At 40.4% G+C, this 23370-nt stretch overlaps 1 protein-coding gene across 2 annotated transcripts in view; it reads right to left on the bottom strand.

Moving 5' to 3' along the window:
* Positions 1-23370, bottom strand: part of PLEKHA8 (pleckstrin homology domain containing A8) — a 62231-nt gene that overhangs the window by 13201 nt on the left and 25660 nt on the right. The window contains exons 4-12 of one of the 2 annotated variants that reach the window (XR_007460033.1): positions 23150-23274; positions 19460-19618; positions 18426-18466; positions 16538-16692; positions 14502-14661; positions 14031-14116; positions 9532-9590; positions 8616-8705; positions 7873-7943 (exon numbers count right to left, since the gene is read on the bottom strand). Coding sequence is in view for 1 of the 2 variants with exons in the window: in XM_049641646.1 (XP_049497603.1) it covers positions 7873-7943; positions 8575-8705; positions 9532-9590; positions 14031-14116; positions 14502-14661; positions 16538-16692; positions 18426-18466; positions 19460-19618; positions 23150-23274 (987 nt within the window). In the remaining variant the exon portion in view is untranslated. Of the gene's footprint in view, positions 1-7872; positions 7944-8574; positions 8706-9531; positions 9591-14030; positions 14117-14501; positions 14662-16537; positions 16693-18425; positions 18467-19459; positions 19619-23149; positions 23275-23370 lie in introns of both variants that reach the window. The other variant, XM_049641646.1, reaches the window with a different exon arrangement.

Here is a 23370-nt window from a genome sequence, read left to right as displayed (position 1 = left end):
ACAGATACAAGTCTTCAATCTCAGCCACTCTTAAAATCTGATTCCCTAAGGGGACAGATGGTATCAGGGACATTGCAGATGGTCTATGAGGCTTTAGTGAGGGAAGGGTTGCTGGCCTGCTAAATGTACAGTGCAGACGGGCAGAAAATACCAGGCACAGCCTCTGAGGTACATCAGGAAGATAACAACTTTCCAGCCGTCCTTTCCAAGGAGCCATTCGGGCTGGCAAGTCAGCGGACAGGTCCGCGGGTGCTCCATCCTGAGGTGAGTCACAGGGGTAGGATACTGGGAACACTTCAGTTCTTGTGATCTTAATCCAGGTGAAGAATTAAATGCCATTATGAATAAACAGACGGAATTCAACGATGTTCAACTCTGCCAGTGGATGTCCACGATGGGATGAGGGTCTACCAATGCCCACTGGGCAAGGCAGGGGAAATCCTTAGGTGATTTAAAATCAGTCAGTCCACGGCCCTCAGGAAGTTACCGGACTTATGAGAGCCAGCCGTTTGACAGTGTTATTATGTAAACTGCCAACTGCTATAGTAAAGATCTGTGTTCAGTTCTTTCTGTAGGAACACAGAGAAGAGAGAGAAACGAACCCAGCCTGTGGGCATGTAGACAAGGAATTCTCCAAAGGAGTCCCAAAAGCTGGCGAGGGCAGAGGGAAGGGTGGCGGCTGGGGCCGCAGGGAGCACCAAGGAACTGTGAGGGACGGTGGCATACTGTGCACAGGGGAGCAGTTCGCTGGGGCTGAAGATCACTGGGGCCGAAGGGTGAGGGCCTTTACATGCCGTGCCAAGGATTCTGGATTTCCCACTGGAGGCACAGTGGCACTTCTAAAAAAATATAACACTTAACTGCTTGTTTCTAATTTCACAAGTAACTCATGCTCATTGTTGAAAAGAAGGAAAACACCCAAAGGAGGGAACTAAAGAAACCTATAATCATGCCTCCCAGAGATAACCACAGTGGGCAGTCTGGGGGGGTTCACTCTCTTAGTCTTTTTTCCTATACAGACTGTGTTATTTTCTCCTAACAGTCGTGACCATTCTGATTTGGAATTGTGGTCAGGGAAGTAACAAGGTGAGATTTACACTTCGTTATGCTAGGCCGCAAACACAGCCGTCTTGGTCCTCAGTCTTGGGCTCCAAAGCACTCCTGGCTGGACAAACTGCCTGTTTACAAAGGCTCGGGATCCAGTGCTATGCCAACCTCACGGGCTTACACCTTTCCTACGCTTTGCTACTTGAGTCAACCATTTAAAAAAGCCCAGAAACTTCGTGCCACCTTCCTTCGGACAGCAGGAAAACACAGGTGCCATGAGTCCCAATAACGTGGGCGGTCTGGGCTCAGGACGGGGGAGTGTTCGTGCACAGCAGCATGATCTGTGTCCTCCCGCCCAGCCCTTCTGGAGGCAGTTGCCTCGCTGTGCCCACACCTTGCCAGAGAAGAGCTCTGCCGCTGGGTAAAATGTGGGCCGGCTAGTCTAACAGGAGAAGAAGGAACCAGAGAATCTGGGCTGGGTCCCTTCCCAGGTCCGGGAAGAACACTATTGCAATTTAAAACCAACAAATGAAAGAAAATTCGTTAAAAAAAAAAAAAAAAAAAAAAAGTCTTGCCAAAGTCCTTAGCTGACTTCTAGGGCTGCAAATATCCCTGCCACGTGAGGCTACATTAAAATAAAATGAAGTCTAAGCCTGACCTATTTTGGTTACCTAGAGAAGATTAGATAATGAAACACATTAATCTTCACTGTAATATCCATTCATTATCATAATGCATGTTCTATAACCTGGAAGTATTTTTGGCCTCTGAGAGACATAAATGATCCCCTTCTCCCAGATCTTTGAGATGTGTCAGTTCCTCAGAGACTGAGTCAAAATTTCTGAGTAGGAAGCCATGACAATCACCTTGCCCAATTCTTTTCCTTTTACAAAAGAAGAAACAGAAGACCCGGAGAGATGGTGATTTGCCCAAGATCACAACGCTAAAAGCAATGAGAACTGGGGCATTCTTCTTGTCACATTAAACCATTCTGCTAAAAAACTAATGTGTACTCTTTGTGAAACAAAATAATGAAAATAAAAAATGTCCTTTTTCCAGCAAGAATCAGAACCTTATTCTGTTTATGGAAATAAAATAAGTCCGATTTCTTTACTGGTAACTCAGAAACTTGCGGAGGCATTTACTTATTTTTATTTTTCTAAAAGATTTTATTTTTGGGGTGCCTGGGTGGCTCAGTCGGTTAAGAGTTCGACCTCGACTCAGGTAAGGTTGTGAGTTCAAGCCCTGTATCGGGCTCTGTGCTGACAGCTCAGAGCCTGGAGCCTGCTTCGGATTCTGTGTCTCCCTCTCATTCTCTGCCCCTCCCCTGCTTGTGCTCTCTCTCTCAAAGTAAATATTTTAAAAAATAATAAAAGATTTTATTTTTAAGTAATCTCTACACCCAGTGTGGGGTTCAAACCTAGAACTCTGAGATCAAGAGTCGCATGCTCCACTGACTGAGCCAGCCAGGTGCTCCAGAAATTTGCTGAGGTATTTAGTGACTGATTTTGCCTAAACCTGTTATAGCATGAGAGAGGGAACAACTTTTCCCTTACTGTTGGTACACGCTGTTCTGTCCAGGAACTGAGTATGACAGTTTCTCTACTGTCAATCTGTAACTGGTTAAGAATTTGTCAAGTTACTTTGGGTTGTAAAGAAGACAAAGGAGAAATGCAAATCTAAGTTTTAAGAGAGATCGCAAAAAGTATATAAGCAAAGCCGGGAAAGGTGGAATCAATCATTCACTGAGTTTAAGAGATGACAATCATCTTAGCTCTGCAAATGGACCATGCTAGCCAGTGCTTGGCAAGAATCAGGAACCAAGAGAGGTTGGAAAGTGAATAAATCTGAAAAATAATACTGAATGAATTTGTATACAACGTACAGTATATGAGTTTAACACTTGCAGTACAATCCTCGATACTATTTATAGACACATAAATGTACAGAAAAATTATAAAAACGCATGACCATAAATAGCAAATTCAGGGTGAAGATCTTCTCTGGAGAATATAAGGACTAGTGGTGTCAAGGGACACATGGGTACACTATTGAACTATTTTATATATTTGGTCAAATGGCAGATATTTGTGAAATGTCTGAAATATTTATGATAAAATAAAAAATAAACAACAAAAAACTGAGCTACTAGGAGAGTACTGAATTCTTTATAGTGACCAAGCCTCAGACAAAATGAATGTATGAAGGAAAGTCAAATAATAACCAATGGACAGAAGTGAAACAAGTCCCCAGAGTTACCCCTTGTTAACTCTAGGCATTATGAAGACAAAAACATGCATTGTAAGCCAAGCCTGCCATTCAAGAAAGGCACAGGCTGTGAGTAGTTTGGGAGAGGGCAGGATTTGATTCCTATTTCATGGTATTTTCAGAATAACTAGTCAAGTTATGATTTGGTGCTAAATATCAGATCATGAGTTCCGACTTTAGCTCTCTCACACAGCTCTTCTTGCCTATAAAAGCCTTTCACATTAAACACACAACTGAGCACCCTATTAAAGTTTTTATTCTGGGTCAATGTCTACCTGACATTGATGGAATCATCCCAGGGTGAGGGATGTGGCAATATGCTATCCCGTTTAGGGGACAGTGCAGAGCATATAACATTTAGTATAATGGTGCAGGAATGCCAGAGCAACTTTTCTGCCTTCTACTTACAAGGCTTTCCAAAAGCTCATTTTGATGTGGCATCTGCGAATGGAGGGGTTCAGCTATAGGGTGGACCATTCAACACATCTGCCTAGTGGACCTAACTCTTCCCTTAGAATGAACTCTAGAGAATGCCATAGGACATCTATGGGTTCAAGAACAGCCCTTGACATGAGACCATCCACTCTGATCATTATGACAGGAAATCCAAGTAATGGTTCAAATGCAAAAGGAGGCAGTATAAAGCCTAAGGCCTCCAGATGCTGGATACTCAGTCTAGGTCACAGAACTTCAGCAATATAATGACTATACTTACATTCTCCAGAGAGTTAATACATGTCAAGGCTTCCACTGCGTCATTTAGGATTTTATGTATATCACCCCCACCCCCATTTTCTTTCTTTCTTTTTTTTTTAAAATTTTTTTTAATGTTTATTTTTGAGAGAGAGAGAGACAGACAGAGCACAAGTTGGGGGGGTGGGGCACAGAGAGAGAAGGAGACAGAATCTGAAGCAGGCTCCAGGCTCTGAGCTGTCAGCACAGAGCCTGACACGGGGCTCAAACTCACAAGCTGTGAGATCATGACCTGAGCTTAAGTTGGACGCCCACTGACTGAGCCACCCAGACGCCCCTGTATCACCCCCCATTTTTAAAATTTTTTTTTTCAACGTTTTTTATTTATTTTTGGGACAGAGAGAGACAGAGCATGAACGGGGGAGGGGCAGAGAGAGAGGGAGACACAGAATCGGAAACAGGCTCCAGGCTCCGAGCCATCAGCCCAGAGCCTGACGCGGGGCTCGAACTCACAGACCGCGAGATCGTGACCTGGCTGAAGTCGGACGCTTAACCGACTGCGCCACCCAGGCGCCCCTCACCCCCCATTTTTAAGACCACTGAGATCATATAAGTTTTATGAACATTTACCTCAAAACCTGTCTTAAGCAGTGTTTTCAAATTTGGGAGTACTAGTCAAGATTTATCCGTAATTTATCCCTACTATCTTGCTGTTTCTAGATTAGGAAAACTTTCCTGTCATTGGACAACTAGCTAACTATCACGAAAAGGAGGCAAAATTAACTGATTAGTGCTATGGCACTAATTTCAGCACTTTTATTTCAGTTTATTTGTTAATCATTCAGATGCAATCAAAATTCTCAAATAATCAAAATGTAGCCTAGTGACAGGTACCTTCAACGTCCTAGCTCTAGATGAGTGGGTCCCAAACTTTATCATGGATTAGAATCACCCGAAGGACTTGCTACGTGCCCCGTGTCCCTGGAGTTGCTGTCAGCAGGTGTGGGTGGGGCCTGGTAGTCTGCATTTCTACTAAGTTTGCAGGTGATGAAGATGCTCTCCTGGGACCACTTTGAGAACCACTGATCTAGACTGGAGACCTTAGGGAAGGTACTTTTCCTCTCTAGACCTCAGTTTACTCACTGTACAAAAGGAGTACTGGAAGATTAAATGAAATGTTTATCAAGAACCTGGTGCCATTCCTACACTGTGTGCTCTGTAAATAGCAACTGTTACTACAATGATTCACATTCAATTTTAGAACTTAAAACATGGAAGCTAATTTGCTTATACAAATATAGGCATATACCCTCTCTTTTACCTATATTCCTAAATTTCAGACAAGATATCAGTTCTACTTATAAAGGTAATGCTTTCAAAATGAGAAGAGACGCGGTTAGCCCAGAAGAAATTTGCATCAAGGAGCCTGTTGGCTCAAAGTAGCTAGTGTGTGAACCCTTGTTATAAAACTATTTGTTTGCTCAGAGCTTGCTGCGTCTGCATCTAGAGGGGAGAGTGGGCTGCTTAGAGGAACTTTCTCTTCATACTGAACAGCAGCAGGAAACTAGGGAATTCCTACAAGCAAAAATAGGATTTAAATCATGAAGACTTCTGAAACCATCTTGAACATCAGAAGGAAAGTCTCAAATTTACAGCCCTCTTTTCCTTCCCATTGAAAACCGTGCTGAAGGGGAAGAGAGGGAAGGAAAAACTTACTTTGGTTTTGAAGCAGCATTTCCCTTTCTAGGTTGCCCTCTCTTTGGGACGGCCCAGATTCCAAATCAAGTAAAAAGTAGGGGAGAAAAAGGGCAGATTCAGGGGCGGGAGGTCGGGCAGAAAGGGGGATATCCTCGACTTCCTCCCTACCTCCAGGGGGCCAAGCTTCTCTGTTTTCACTTGTGTGTCCTGTAAGCAGTTCTCTTCCGCCTCCAGGAGGGGGCTGAAGGAGGCTAGCACTCCCCCGCCCCCCCCTCCACACAGACAGCCACAACACAGCAACAGCATCATGTGACAGGTGGAGCCCACCAGGCACACTGCTGAATCCCACAGCTTCTGTATTTCCTGCAGTGGAGGAACCTACAAGTGTGAAATTTCCACGCTAGGAAGTTCGCATAGAGAGAAATTTCTGGTTTGGCACCAGAGCTTTGTAAAGTTTTCATTTCTGATTTGGGACAAATAAGCCCCATTTTCTGGCAGGTTATCAACTTCATACGTCATGATGATGAAAATATAAACAAGAGAAGCTATTTTCTATTAAGTGTTTATTATGTGCCACTTTTCTAATCTTTTTATATGCATGAACCTGTTTAATCATTACGACAACGTTTTTAGGGACATGGTATCATCATCCCCATTTTATCGATGAGGAAACCGAGAAACAGGTTAATAAATTGCCAAAGTGGTGCTATCAAGTGGTGGGATCCAGAGAGCCCAAGATCTTAATTTTTCCAAAAGTCGTAAAGTTTGAGGATACTGATTCGGGAGCACTAATTGCTATGGTGAATATACTTTTACTACTGAAATCAGGACACATAGGGGAGAATACCGCAGACTGTCCTAGAATTCAGGGATATAGGAGAAGCCCAGAAAATGCAGGTAGCCCAGGGTTGGTGGAGAAGACCTTTTGTGGGAGAAATGAAGACTTTTGAGGCAGGGGGCCCAAAGTGATTCTGCTTCCAGATCTTTTGTGGCCTTAGCATGTATTTTAATTTCTCAGAATTTGGGGTACCTGTAAAATGGATTGATATGAGGATTAAGTTGTCTAAATTCTTCATAAAGTGTTACAAAAAACCCAGCTTTTTTTGTTTCATGGCACATTAGCAAGTTTCTAGATAGGAAGGCCTCAGAAAATCACACGGAGGGCAGAATCCCTCAGGACTCATGGCCCAGAGGGAAGATGAACAGAAGGAAGAGCTCACACCTGACACTGACAAAACGTTGCAGGGAATACTGGCTCCCTTTCCCAAACAGAAGCATCTAATACACTCATTTCATTATTTATAATCATGGCTACTTAGAGCTTGACCACATACTCCTCTACATCAAAATAATATAGCGCTTCAAAGTAAGATGGAATTTCAATCCCTACTCCCCACCCCTCATGCCTCAAGGCTGACGCTGGGAGAACTTCCTTTAGGCTGAGAGTGAGAGTTCAGTCACTCTCTCAGGAACACTATAAGGATGCTTCCGAGTCGTTAGTGTTTTCCAAAACGAATCTGATAGATCCACCACTTATCTACCCACCCACCCAATGTTTACTAGGCGCCTACAATATTCAGCCACTGCATTAAGATGCTGGAGACACAGGATGGCCTCCTTTGACCAAGGCCTTCATCTTAGTCTCAGGTCTATCACTACGAACACGAGGCATTTGAGGACTATAAGAAGATGATGATGATGATGATGATGATGATGACGACGACGATGACGACAACGACAACTACCCATCTTTCATTTCACTCCAGAGCAAATTCCCCAAGCCCTCTCTGTTATGGTCTCCAAAACTAGCTTCTCTGGGGATATTGATTTTATAGAACTACACTGTATTTGAAGATTAGGAGGAAATCACTTCTTGAAAATATTACGCTTTCCTATTAAGAGATGGCTCTGCATTGATTCAGCTCTTCTTTAAGATATACTGATTTTTAATAAGCCAGATCTAGATTACCAGGTCACAATCTCATGGGTTCTTTTTTTTTTTTGTAACAGAGCATATAAGAAACAGACAATAATAACAATGAAATAGAAAAGAAACCAAATGAAATCTGGAAAAGCAGAAATTTCCCCTATTCCCAGTCTCCTCCTCTAGGGGTCTCCATTCCATATCCTATTCAGTGGATCAATCAAAATGTAAAGGACACTTACTCAAGGCTGTCTGGATATCCTTTTCTCCATTTTTCACTTCTGTCAAAAATCCTTTCAAAAATTTGAGACCCCTAAAACAAAAGAGAGGAAGAAATATTATTTTCAACGTCCACTATGTTGAATGAGTATAAAGAAATGGCAGATACCAGCTTCTTCAAAATCTTGGACACAGCAACAGAGGTCAAGTTACATGGCAGTCCTTTCTTCCCTGTCATTTCCCTTTAGTTTGTTCTAGACCCTTCTCATCTGATATACGTAAACAGTGGTTTCCAAAATGTAGTCCCAGGACCAGTGGCTTCAGTACCGCCTAGGAACTTGTTGCAAATGCTAGTTCTGGGCCCCCATTTCTAGGCTTAATGAGTCAGAAAGTCTGAGTTTGGACTGGAGCAATCCGCATTTTGAAGAAAGCCCTCCAGGTGACTTGGATGCTGCCAAAGTTTGTGACCCACTGACTTAAAGAGAACCAGTCAAGTCTATCACCCTTTAAGATTCCTATCTTACATATACTGTTAATATTAACAATGTTTATCATCATCAGAAGAGAAGGACAAAAAAGAGCTGGTGCTCTCTTCATCAGGCCTTCTAGAGAAGGCTACTGGGTTAGATCCCCCACTCAGAAGCAGTCTTTGCAGGGCACTTTTTTTGCTGGTAGCATCTCAACTGAGCTGGATTTCAACTGCTGCCCCATCCCAGCTGCCTCACCTCTTCAGCCACAACAGGGCTTCTGTAGCTGAGTTCCTAACCTGGGCTACGTCTGCCTCCACTTCATGCAGCACTATCTTCTGGAGGGTGGTGAACTCTTCCTTGTTGGTTATATACTTCTGATTTACTTTCTGCAGGAAAAGCAGGGAAACAATCTAAGTTAAAAATGCTAAAGTTATCAAGTAAATCAGTATAACATGGAGATGCATAAACTTGTCAAGCAGGCCTCTAAGAAATCAAAACAAATTAAGCCTCTATTACCTTTTTCCTTATGTTCTCAAGGTACTATGTTTTAGTTGAGAATTCTGTTTCTTTTATTTAAATTTTTTTTTTTTTATTTGAGAGAGAGAAAAAGTGAGAGCAGGGGAGAGGGGTAGAGGGAGAGAGAGAAAGAATCCTTTTTTAAAAAAATATTTATTTTGAGAGAGAGAGAGACAGACAACAAACAGGAGATGGGCAGAGAGAGAGGGAGACAGAGAACCTCGAGCAGGTTCCACTGTCAGTGCAGAGTCTAATGTGGGGCTCGAACCCACGAACCATGAGATCATGACCTGAGCCAAAACCAAGAGTAGGACGCTTAACCGACTGAGCACCCAGGCACCCTGAGAGAGAGAGTAAAATTAAGCAGGCTCCATGCCCAGTGCAGAGCCTGATGCGGGGCTTGATCCCATGACCTGAATTGAAATCAAGAGTCGTATGCTCAACCCACTGAGCCACCCAGGCACTCCTTTGTTTGAGAATTCTCATGAGGCTTAAGCTAGAATTAAATAGTCTCAAGGTTTTAAAAATACTGCTTCTAAAGTATTTTTTTTCTGCCTCAGAACCTTTCTCACAGCTGGCCTGTACTTTTCATCTTGAGTATAAAGTCAACAATCATGTGTTTCTGAATGAGATTTCTTGCACTACTCCCTCCAAATATATGATATGGTCTCTGTAGAGACAAGCTTGTACACTCACTTTAATATTTCCAACAAGATCCATTTTAACAGGAGCAAACACCGTAGGGCCAAGTTTGTCTAGAAGAAAAGATTGAAAACATCTTTAAAAAAGCAACGATTTCAAGTGGAAAGTATTTTTTTACAGTGACAAAATTTAGCATGTTTTTTTCCCCCCAATTTTTTTTTTTTTTTTTTTTTGCTTTTAAATCATTTTCCAAACATAAGTTTCAAAGGCTTCTAGGATACTACCATCACTTTTTTCTATTACACACCATTCCGGGGTAACTATAATAAGGTCCTAAGTAAGTGTCAAGTGAGGATAATCTTATATGTTCACAGTGCATATTGTAATCTTTACGGCTGCATTGTCCAATGTGGCAGCCACTAAATATGTGGCCACCTATCACTTGCAATGTAGCTATTCCAACTTGAAATGTACTAGAAGTATAAAATACTAGATTTCAAAGACTCAGTATCAAAAAAAGAAGGCAAAATATCTCATTAGCCATTTCTTTATATTGATTACAAGTTAAGATAATATTTTGGATACACTAAATTATATAAAATATATTAAAATTAATTTAAAAAATCAGTTCACTTGTTTTGTTTTACTATTTTAATGTGTCTGCCAGAAAACTTAAAATCATGTATGTGGTTCGAATATTTCTGTGGGACAGGAGCAGCTAAAAAAATAACGAAGGGTAGAGGTAAAAAGCCAGAAGAGAAAAAAATAATGGAATTCTAAAAAGCATCTGATTGATCCAAGAAAAAAAAAAAGAAAGAAAGGAAGAAAGAAAAAGAGAAGAGGCAGGGACAAAGATAGGTAGCTAAAAAGCTAAAATAGGAAATAAAACAGAATAATAAAAAATTAATTGATTGCCTAGAATTTAAGAAGGGAATAAAAAGAAACAAGGAACAGATAGAACAAATAGAAAATAAACAGCAAGATGATAGAAATAGCAAGACAGTAGACTTAAATTCATCCAAACAATGTAATTCACTATTATTAACAAAAGTACAGGAGAAAAAGATACAACGTCAATAAACACTGAAGATGCATTCTATAAAATTAACTCACTCATGATTATAAAATATTATAAAATACACAAAAGTCAACTGTATCTGTATGCTGTCAATCAACAACTGGAAGATGAAATACTTTTTACAATGGCAACAAAAATCATAAAATTCTAAAATTTATTCTTAACAAAATGTATAAGGCATCTACACTAAAAACTATACAAAACATTGTGAAAATAAAGACTTAAGTAAATGGAGAGAAATAGCATGCTTCCAGATTAGAAGACTCAAAGTTTTTTAAGAAGTAAATTTCCTCCTAATTGGTTTACAGATTCAATATGATCTTAATCAAAATCCTTTCCAATCGGGGCGCCTGGGTGGCGCAGTCGGTTAAGCCTCCGACTTCAGCCAGGTCACGATCTCGCGGTCTGTGAGTTCGAGCCCGCGTCAGGCTCTGGGCTGATGGCTCGGAGCCTGGAGCCTGTTTCCGATTCTGTGTCTCCCTCTCTCTCTGACCCTCCCCCGTTCATGCTCTGTCTCTCTCTGTCCCAAAATAAATAAAAAACGTTGAAAAAAAAAATTAAAAAAAACAAAAAAACAAAAAAACAAAATCCTTTCCAATAGAAATTGAAAAGTTAAAATTTATATGGACATGCAAAGGACCTAGAATTGCCAAAACAATCTTGAAAAAGAATAATAAAATTGGAAAAACTTACATTATCTGATTTCAAGCTTTAATATAAAGGCACAGTAATTAAGACAATATAAGTATTAGCATAAGAAAAAATAAACAGATCACTGGAACAGAAGACAGTACAGAAACAGACCCACACCTAAAAGGTTCACTGATTTTCAACAAAGTGGCCAAAATAATATAAAAGAGAAAATAATGTTTTTTCAAGAAATGGTTTTTGAACAGCCAGATATCACAAAGGCAAAAAAAAAAAAGACTCTCAACCCTTACCTCATACCATACAAAAACTAAGTCCAAGATGTATAAATGTAAATATAAAATCAAAACTAAAAGGTATAAAAAAACTCAAGAGAACATCTTCATGACCTTGGATGTGAACAAAGATTTCTTTCTTTTTTTAAAAAAAATTTTAATGTTTATTTATCTTTGAGAGAGAAAGAGAGAGAGAGCACGAGCAGGGAAGGAGCAGACAGAGAGGGAGACACAAAATCCGAAGCAGGCTCCAGGCTCTGAGCTGTCAGCACAGAGCCCAATGTGGGACTCAAACTCACAAACCGTGAGATCATGACCCGAACCAAAGTCAGACACTATCGACTGAGCCACCTAGGTGCCCCATAAACAAAGATTTCTTAAGACACCAAAAGCACTATAAAAAGAAAACAGATACATTGGATTTCATGAATGTTAGAAGCTGCTCTTTAAAGACATTAAGAAATAGGCAAGCCACAATCTGGGGGGAAATACTCATAATACATATGTCTACAATGACATGTTTTTGAGAATATATAATGAATCCTTACAATTCAGTAGTAAGAACATTAGCCAACTTAAATTTTTTTTTTTTTAACGTTTACTTATTTTTGAGACAGAAAGAGACAGAGCGTGAGCAGGGGAGGGGCAGAGAGAAAGGGAGACACAGAATCCAAAGCAGGCTCCAGGCTCTGAGCTGTCAGCACACAACCTGATGTGAGGCTGTAACTCACAGACCGTGAGTTCATAACCTGAGCCGAAGTCTGACACTTAACCAACTGAGCCACCCAGGAGCCCTGAACATTAACCAACTATTAAAAATGGATTAAAGATTGGAAAAGACTTTACAACGAAGGAGATAGCAAAGGCCAATAAATTATATTAGAAAATGTTCAACATCATTAGTCATCAGGGAAGTGTAGGGGTCAAGGGCAGGCCACACCAAGATGGACCACTTGGAACATGAAGATTATTTTGAGTGAAAAGCAATCAAAACCCAGCAGATCAGGAAAAATTCTTTACCTTCCCCTTGACTGCCTAAATTTACATGGGAAAGGAAAAGCCTGTTCCAGGAAGAGAGCAATTAGCAGATTCCTCTTTACTTAAGAAACTTATCTGCATAACAGCGCAGCCTTGGTTTTCCAACCATCTCCTTTCACCTTCCTACTAATGATCTTCCTCTGTTTTGTATCCTGTCCCCAGACCCCTGCCCCTTTCCTTAGGTCAGGATGTCATATAAGTCTCATGTTGTCTGTCTTTGAAATTTCATGTCTGTGTGGATTTTCTGTATGTATGGCATTACATTTGATTTTCTCCTATTATTCTGTCTCATGTCAATCTGATTCTTGGGCCAGCTAGAAGAACGTTAAGGGCATAAACTTCTTCCTCCCCAACACAAATTAAAGCCACAAGGATACCTAAACACTCACAGGAATAGCCAGAACCAAAAACTCCAATACCACCAAGTGTTTGTGAAGATGTGAAGCAACCAGAATACTCCCACATTGCTGCTTGAAGTGTATAATTGTGCATTCACTTTTTATAAAGTTAACCAGATGAACCCAATGAATCAGCAATTCTACTCCTGGGTATTTACTCAAGATATGAAAAAATATGTTCACAGACACAATATTCAGAGTGATAGAATTTATAATAGCTGCAAACAAGAAACTACGCAAATGTGCATCAATAGAAGAATAAATAAACAAATTGTGGCATGTTCATTTAATAGAATACAATTCAGCAATAAAAAGGAATGAACTACTGATACATGTAACAATAAGGATGAAGACATTGTACTGAGAGAAAAAAACAGATCCACAAGAGTAGACAATGATTCCCCTTACATGAGATTTTAGGAAAGATTAGCAAAACTAATCTATGGTGACAGAAATCAATAAAATGGTCGCCGTGGGGTGCTGAAGACATTCTAGTCTTGACGGGGATACGGATTACGTAGGGGTAGGTGTGTTGGTCAAAAATCACTGAATCATAACACTTAAGTTCTATGTGAGTTATATCTCAACTTCAAAAAAGATACACAAAATTTAAAAATGTGAATTAAAAAGATGCACAGCTAAATAGGTCATGAAGCAAATTTCAACATGCTAGTGATTCCTGGTTCTACTGACTCTATATAAAAAGTAAATGTAATTTGGAGTTAAATTTATACATACAATTTTTAAGCCTTTGAACAAAATGTTTTAACTGGTAAAATGTTTTTCATTATACCAATGGATTTGAAGGTCTGTTCCTCTACTACTTCCACTCTTGCTTGCTTTTGAGTATGATTTCTGGAATACAAAATTCCTATTTTTCCTTATACTACTTTGTGGTCAGCGTTTAATCACAAGCAGGAATAAAACGGAAATGTGGAATAACGCTTAAGGTCACACAGTTTTAACGTACGTTAAACGTACTGCCAGTGACATGCAGAAATAGCTAAGAAGGGTCACTTCATTGTACATACGGTTCAGGATACTTCTCCTGCAAAACAACAGCAGTGAGACAGATTCCAGAGACTAATGAATTCAAGACAAACGCAGTAACCTTACCTAATACTGGAACCACAGCATAACATGACGCCAAGAATGCTTCTGTGGGAATGCCACTGTCTTCCAGAAGTTCAATGTCACTAAAGCTAATGATACAGAGTGATACAGAGGAGGAAAGATTGAAAATACAACATTAGCACTCTCTGCAATTCAGAGGTAGCCATGAAAACAGCTGCCCCTCTGTAGGGCAAGTCATTTGGCTTGATTTCAGTGATTGCTTTTCTATTATAAAATGGTGCAATAAAATCATTTTCCAAAGACAGTCTAAGAAAGCAAGCTAAAATTTGTTCAGAGTATAGTCTCAATTCCTTCTCATCCGCTGCTTCAGACAGGTAAACAGAAAAGCACACACGTGGTATAGCATCTCCTCTATTCTGGATAGTACGCCATCATCTGAAAGGAGCACCAGGATTGACTTCCAGAAGGGAAGCTGGTGTCCAACTGTCAGTGACTTTAGAAAGTACACGATACCTGGTATTCATGGTACTAAAGAAAGTCGGGATAACTTCTTGGCCTTCTTCCCAGTGGGATTCTGGAGAGCTACTGGAGGAGTCTGATCCAGGCTGTGCCAAGCTGCTGTCATGATTTCCCAGGTTGTCCTCTCCTTCTTCCTTCATGATCTCACCTTGGACTGTGAACAGGAGATACTTATTATTTATTATAAAATTTAACACACATTCAGTGGTGAATATTTCTAAAACACGGAGCAATATACAGAAATAAAAATCAGTGAAATACTACACAGACACACAACACACATGCATGAATTTGGGTTTAAATACATGTAGATTTGTAAACTGCTTTCACTCAACAGTTTATCATGAATATTTTCATTATCATTCAATACTTTTTAAAATACCATTTTAATGACCATATAATATTGCATCAAGCTCACGTGGAGGGCACTTACGTGGTTTTTAAAATTTCAGTGTTTATAAATACTGTCGATCCTCACTATTAGTGTATTCTGTATTTGCAAATTTGTATTCTTGACAAAGTTTATCTGTGATCCTAAAACCAATGCTTGAGGCACTTTTGCAGTCATTTGTAGACATGTGTACAGTGGTGAAACATTTGAGTTGCCTGATATACACGTTCCCAGCTGAGGTCAACCAAGGTGACAAACTGCCTTCTTGCTTCAGTTCTCACACCATACGCGTGTGTTTATACAGGGTCACGCTTTGTGCGTTCTGTTACTGATTTTGCTGTTTGCAAGTGCCCCCAAATGCAGTGCTGTCTCGTGCTCTGAAGTGTAAGAAGGCTGTGACGGGCCTTATGGAGAAAATACATGTGTCAGGTGAGCTCCATTCAGGCACGAATGAAGCACTGCCATTATAGTACTGCTGACCATGGGTTCAATGTTAATGAATTAACAATACATATTCAGTAAGATGTCTTTAACCAGAAACACACATAAAACAAGGTTATACACACTGATCAGTCGACGACCAAAATGTGAATAGGGGTTTGCAGAACCTAACTTTATATTTCCCCTAAGAGCAATGGTTCAGTATTTACTAACTCAGTGTCTGCAGTGACTTTATAACTACCATGAATAATGAAAATCACTGTAATGTCATAAAGAACATCGCCGTCCACAGACATTTGTCCTTACACTTGACTATCCCTGAAGACAAATTCCTAGAAGTAAAATTATTGGGTCAAATAAATTACAGTAGTGTTTCCACAGAAATTCCCCTGTCTTTATTATTTACTCAAGGGATAAGACATCAGCACTGTGTGGATTGCTTGCCTCAGATTATTAGCTATGAAAACCCTCCTTCTTTGTCCCCAGCTCATCTGGAAAAAAACAGGGTCTTTGTTATTTCAGGGGAGATGAGCAAGAAACTTATTTAAAATTTTATTTTCAAAATAATTATTAAACACTTACAACACAATTAAAAGCTCTAATACAGTTGTCTGGGACTGATCTTAAGTTGGTTTTAGTGGTTAGAGCCAAGGGAATTAGCAAATTTGAAAGGGTGGCATCACTACAAGCTCTGACCTTAAGTGTAGGACTCTGGCTCGAGGGACACAGAGAAGGCTGGGTGAAAACCTGCTGGTGGCTGGTGAATGGTGATATCCGCAGGCCTTACCAGAAACCAGGAGGACAGCAACCTGAACTGCCATAACTTTATACTCTGTTAAGTCTGACATCATAGTTTAAGTTCAAAGGATCTTGAGACTTAGAGTAGAGGGCCAGTGAAATCCTCATATTCTCTAAAAAGTCAGCACAGACAGCTGCTGCCCACTGCTGCTCGCTGCAGCCCACGAACATCACAGAACAGTGAATAGGTAAATTCTCTTCATTCTGCCTTCTCAACACTGGGTCAGATGGGCTGGCACAACGCTGGAGTGACCTATGTTATCCAGCTAATGTCTGCCTTAGGCACTCCTAGCACATTGTCTTGAGGCCAACGCCTCAAGTGCCACATCATGGATAAAGAATCAAACTCCCAAGATCCTACTGTTCAATGGTTTGCTTCAGACTTTACTTTCATTTTTACCTGTTATATTATCGTCTGTATTTTCTTCACTTGATATGCTGCAATCTATCTCTGCAGGTTTCAAATATAAGCTCTTATTTTTCATTAGGATTTCTTCATCATCATTGATTTCCATATGTAAAGATCCATTTTCACAATTGTTTAACTCCATTTGCCTGAAATTTTTTATAAGGAAAAAAAGGCAAAAAGTCCAATTATTTGGTCTTAAATAGACTGCACAGGTAGATCTTGAAAGAGAGGAAGGGTTCACAAGCACCAACTACTTTTAACAGTGATTAGAAACCACTATTGTTGGGGCGCCCGGGTGGCTCAGTCGGTTAAGCATCCGACTTTGGCTCAGGTCATGATCTCGAGGTCCGTGAGTTCGAGCCCCGCGTCAGGCTTTGTGCTGACAGCTCACAGCCTGGAGCCTGTTTCAGACTCTGTGTCTCCCTCTCTCTCTGCCCTCCCCCGTTCATGCTGTCTCTCCCTGTCTCAAAAATAAAATAAACGTTAAAAAAAAAAAAAAAAGAAAGAAACCACTGTTGTTAAATTGGCCAAATGTCTCAGCCTCCTGCCTCCAAGGCAGGTATGTGCCTGTGACGGAAGCAGGCCTGTCTGCCAACTGGAGGTCTGAAATCAAAGAGCCGTTCCTGGCTTTTCATGGACCCTCAGTGGATTCAAACTTCCTGCTCCCCACCAGCAACAGGAAACAGTCATTGACAGCTCTTTGGTTTTCAATCAGTTTTCTACATGGACACATTTAACAGTTTTCTAGCTTTTCTCAGCTTCTTCCTGGGAAGTTGTTTCTCTCTCTTCAGCTCTCAGAATCACTGGCCACTCCTACCTGTTTGCCTACCAGCTAACTGTCCAGAAGCTACATGCTGTGGTCAGGGGAGAATACTCCCTAAAAAGTTACGTGTGACAGAAAAGAAGCAGGAGAACACAGGATACATCCTGAGAATAGGCTGCTCTTTGGGGTGACAGGAAAAGTGTTTAACAGGCAAGTAGAAGAGCTGTTTTGTTAAAGGGACAACCATGATGCCTTATCGTAAGTGATTATATCTAGCCAAATAAGAACAAAAATATTTCCTTCTAATAAAAACAAAGACAAAGGGGCTAAGCTATTTGGTGACTCCAGGAAAAGTATTTATGTTTTAAAGAAATGCCCTATTTCAACTTAGCAATTAAAAATGTAGGAGTATATTAAGGAAATGTCAGACACAAAAAATCTACAAAGATGTTCCCAGTAGAAATATCTAGAACAAGAAAAAAATGGTAACCAAATTGGAACAATCCTTGTACTAAAGCAAACAATAGTATACAAAGAGATGAAATGTTAAGTAATAATTTGAAAGGACAAATATAGGGAGTAAGTCAAAATACAGGAATGTTTATATAAAATAATAACTGAATAAAGACCCCAAATAATAAGAACACAACTATGAAAATGTGTACTTTTTTTCTAAAATCAAAGGATCATTTAGAGGAATAGTTTAGATTTTGATATTAAGTTTTTTATTCAACTTGTAAAGCTACCTAAGCTTTTTATTTTTAAATAACATAAAATCGTACTGTCTCTTCTGGATAAAAGCACACTGAAGTCAATGCCTGGCTCCTCCACGAGAGGCGGTTCCAACCCTCGGCACACTAGAGTGATGAAAAGTTACTACATGTGGAGGGCAGATTCATCCACAGATGAGGGAGAATGCAGACATCTCCCTGGGCAGTCAGAGCTGAGTGTAAGATCTGCATGGCTTCAAGCTCACCCCAAAGTGGAAGATGAGATACTGTTTCTTTCTGGCACCACCTCAAATCATGATCAGCATATTTTTATTTCTTTTAAACCAACAATAAAAAATTACTTTTTTATTTTTAGAAAGAAGAAAAAACAAAAGAGTTACTGTACCTTTCCAATGAATTATGAATCGGTATAATAGGATGTTTCATCTTTAAAAGAAGCAAAAAAATGAAAGCTTCGTGTTAAATTTCCAACAGAGCATATTCAGAGTCTTATCACATATAAAAGTGGTAAATATGACCATAACATAACTGCTCCACTCAAAGGAACGATTTTAGATTGTTCCCCAAAGGGAGTCATTGATCTCAACCAGTCCTCTGTATTTTTTCAAACAAGTGTACCCAAATTTCTAAGGAAAAGGAAGATGGGTCTTTTGAAGGATCTAATTACCATAGCCAAACTTTTGGTGGTTGGATTTCTTGTAATTAAGATTCTGATGCAGCACCGTTTCAAATACTAGAAGTATAAACAGTATGGAGGCTCCTACCCTTAAGGTAATTTCAATACAGAGTAACGCTAAAATAGGGGCATGCATAGAGGAGAAGCTCCTAGACCAACTTACGGATTCAGGAAAGGAGAGATTCAATCTTGAAGGATGAGGAAGTGCTAACCAGGGAAAGGTAAGTGAGAAAGAACAGCATTCTTGGCACTGGGAAATGGTGCAAAGATGTCACGCGGGGGGATATATGTTGTTAGTATGTTCAGCCAGGTAACGACAAAGAGGCTGGTGGTGTGAGAAGGGGTTAAGAAGTTCTGACTTTAACCTTTGGCGATGAGGAAGGCATGGCGTGGCTTAGGGTAAAGTGGTCCAGTTTATACTGCATGAATGGAAATACCATCGGCTGACTGGAAGGTCAGGGTGAAAGCAACTAGTTAGAAGGCAACCACAAATCTTGGCAAGATTCACTGGATAAGGAGGCTGATAAGAGGCTAGCTACATCAGAGACAGGTTTAGGCGGTAAAATTGCCAAAACAAATGGACATGGGGGACTGAGGACCGAAATATGTGAGTGGACATAAAGGAAAGTCTACTAAAAAAATGTCTTTCTCAGTCACTAAAGGGGGATGGATAACATTGTTCACTATATCATTTTTTAACTTTTCCTCATGCCCTCCTGCGGCCAACCTGAGCTGGCCTTTACCTTGTTGGACTTCAGCATGGCCAGCTGCGGTGAACCTGGGGGAGTGCGATAGAGCAGTTCAGAGGTGAAGGCTGCATTTGCGATCTGCATGCATTCTTCCAAAGTCTTCAGAAAAGTATTGCAGGTTGATTTCAGCAAAGTTCCCACATCAATTCCCTCCTATGAAACAACGAGAGTGGAAGACTCCTTTACCTTGCCAAAAAAGAAAGAGCCCAATTGTGGAATGTCCTTAGAGGTTTTTATCCACAGTGCAGTAATAATGTACCCACCTATTTTGCTGGACGAATATGTACATCAATTACAAAAGAAAAATAACGAGTGTGTCCACTTTATCTACTAACCATAGACAAGCCTTACCCTCAATCTGACCCTTCAACACTCACACCCCCTACTCCAGATGAAGGCAACAAATTTCTTCAGTTCAACAGTATTAGATGCTGGAACTGTGCCAGGTGCTGGGCACAGAGCCCTCAGGTCTTATGTAAGGGGGTGGCAGGCATGAAACGGAATCACACAGACTAAAGAACTGTGGAATCAATGGAGAAATGTCTCCCATTGAGTAAAAATGAGGTTCTAGAAGAGAAGCATTAGAAACCATAAATTCATTGTTTACTTTCAAATGAGGTTTTTGTTTTTGTTTTTTCAATATATGAAATTTATTGTCAAATTGGTTTCCATACAACACTCAGTGCTCATCCCAAAAGGTGCCCTCCTCAATACCCATCACCCACCCTCCCCTCCCTCCCACCCCCATCAACCTTCAGTTTGTTCTCAGTTTTTTTCCAATATATAAAGTTTATTGTCAAATTGGTTTCCATACAACACCCAGTGCTCATCCCAAAAGGTGCCCTCTTCAATACCCACACCCCCTCCCTCCCACCCCCCATCAACCCTCAGTCAAATGAGGTTTTTGGATTTCAGTACAGATGAGTTTGAGAGGTTTTAGCAACTGTAATTCTTTTGAACATCATTTTTCTTTCAGTTATTTTACTTGCTCAGGGTGTTTTTCCTCTGAATATTGGTATTAGTAAGTTGTTCAGGAAATTGAGGTCATACCCCAACTAGAGAGTACAGTAGACACATCTTAGTGGTATAAAAGAAACTAGATTGGGCCCAAGATGGAGTCGCTCATGCTAAGCCTCACATTAGCGACTCAAAATCTCCAAGTTTCTATGCTTGGTTATCCTAGACAAGGCAGGCCTAGGGTCAAGCGATCAGCACAAGGTACCTGACCCAGCTCCAAGATTTCCCTTTGCTCTACATGAGGAAAGTAACCCTGCTTTAACTAATCAGCAAATGCCCAGTAGAACTTCCTTGTTCCTGCTCACTTTGGTCTATAAAAATCTCTAGCCCTGTACAGCTTTTCAGAGCTCCTTTCTATCTGCTAGATGGGATGCTGCCCAATTCATGAGCTGCTAAATAAAGTAAGATTTTTAAAAGTTACTCAGTTGAATTTTTCTCTTTTAAGAGTAGCCTCTGTATTTTCTTCAATTTTGTATTTCTAACAAGCTAGCAGGTGATTTTACTGGTTGTGGACCACTATGGTTCTGACACTGATTATGAATGCATGGGTTTTCTCATACCACCAAGCAAACCTCTGACAGCAGCTGGGTGTCTACAATTCAACTAAATAGTGACACTATCTACCTGAAGATAAGTGTCAGATTTCACAGGGTAAGGGCTCAGTCCAGCAGGGCTGCTCCACAACCCTCACTTCAGACACCAATGTCAAGTCCAGCTTGTCCCCTGTGCTTCTGACTGACCTGCTACAGACTGGAAGTTCCACCCCCCTCCTTTCAGTTGATTAATTTGCTAAAGCTGCTTACAGATCTCAGAGAAACATTTTACTCACTAGATTGCCAGTTTATTAGAAAAGGATACAATGCAGAAACAGATGCATAGGGCAAGGCACCTGGGAACAGGCTCAGAACTTCCACACTCTCTGATCACTTTCACTGAGCCTTCATGTGTTCACCAACTCAGGGGCTTTCTGGATCCTGTTCTTGGGGTTATGGAAACTTCATTTCATAGAATATTGATGAAATCCTTGGCCACTTGGGATTAAACTCAATCTTCAGCCCCTCCTCCTTCCCAGGAGATGAGGGTGGGGGTGGGTGAGTGGGTCTGAATGTTCTAACCCTCTAATCACATGGTTGGTCCTAGGTCAACCAGGCCTCTGGCTTAGGCACTTTAAGAGAAGTCTCCTCAACACAACAAAAGGCAACTTAATCATTCTCATCACAGGAAATTTCAAGGGTTTTAGGATCTCTGCCAAATACATACTTCTTATGAAGACCAAATATATATTTTGTATTATAAATCACAATATCACAACCATAGTTTCATGAGCAAGTTCCCAAGGCACCCTTGAATTAAAAATTGTTATGTTCACATTTTCCCTTCCCATTAGATCAGGAGGGCTTCCCCACCTTGGCGCGACTGACGTGAGGGGCTGGCTCATTTTTGTAGTGGGGGGAGAAGGGGGAGAGCTCTCCTGCTCACGGCAGGATGTTAAGCAGCACCCTAGCCTCTATGCGGTGGATGCCAATGGCACTCTTTCAGCTGTGACAACCAGAAATGTCTCCCGCGGGGCAAAATTGCTCTGGGCTGAGAATCACTGCTCTGACCTATAAACACCCCAAGAGCAGGACTGAAATGTCCTTTTGGTATCCCTCTCCTCCCCTCCCCCAGCACAGCGTCTGGTACACAACAGGCAGTTGCTGAATGGATAGTTGAACCCAAAAGGAAGTGAATGAAAATGAGTTAAATCACCCTTCTTTAGAAACACTGAAAGCACACATACCACTAGTAACATAATATTCTTCTACTAAAACCATTAATTAGAATCCGCAGGTTCTTCATTTTGTAGGCACTGCTGTTTAGATTATAATTACTCTGAGAGTAGAACAGAGACCCTCTGGGGGTAGTGTGAGCCATTCAATACCCAACACCAGACAGGTCTTTTAATATATTTTTTAGGATGAATGAATGACAGCTTTATTAATAAACATTAAAAATCACAATCCTTACTGACAATGGATGGAAAAGAAAGCTGTGTCTCCATCTCTGAAAGCACTAGTCTACACTAAAGCAACAATTACTATTTCACCAATAAAATCCTGTTACAGGGGTGCCTGGCTAGCTTAGTCAGTAGAGCATGCAACTCTTGATCTCCGGGTCGTGAGTTCAAGCCCCATGTTGTGTATAGAGCTTATGTAAAATAAAATAATAAAATAAAATAAAATAATAAAATAAAATAAAAATAAAATAAAATAAAATCTTGTTAGTCTTATCAAAGGTGACAGATACACATTACTGAAAAACATGATGCTGGCATGTTAGCAGCCACACCTACAGAAGTAGCTGTGCTAGACAGGGAAGGCTGTATTTTAAAAAGTGATGCAAATGGGGAGAAGCATATTTTAGTACACCAGCAGCAATGTTAAAGGTTCCAAAGGGTACCAATTAATCCTGAATTCATTCTGTGAAGGAAAACTATATGCCTCCATATGCTGAAATGCATTTTTTGGTATCCCAAAAATGCACCTTTCTTCTCTCTTGAATTTTGTTACTTTTTCCTCCAGAAAAATAGTAAATTCCAAAACGGTCAGGGATTGTGTGAGAGTAAGCATTACCTGTAAGCAACATCTGGCACTATTTTTCACGTGGCTAAGACAAGTAATATTTTACCTCAGAATTGGACACACCGATTGCGGTCACTTCTTTTGTTTTATCTACTTGCTGAACGAGGAGGTCACAGTAGAGTCTCAGTTCCGACATTTTGGTTTTCAAGTTTTCAGTGTTTTCAGCAAACTCTAAATAATAAAATGATAATGATGTAATTATCAGGATAAATAAACAATTTACTAGTTAGCATACCATGGAGTGGAATATATAACCTGTATCTAAAG

This window comes from Panthera uncia, chromosome A2 (assembly GCF_023721935.1).
Source record: "Panthera uncia isolate 11264 chromosome A2, Puncia_PCG_1.0, whole genome shotgun sequence".
Lineage (NCBI taxonomy): Eukaryota > Metazoa > Chordata > Mammalia > Carnivora > Felidae > Panthera > Panthera uncia.
The sequence above is the reverse complement of the archived record's forward strand: the minus strand, read 5'-3'. Positions and strand labels throughout refer to the sequence as shown.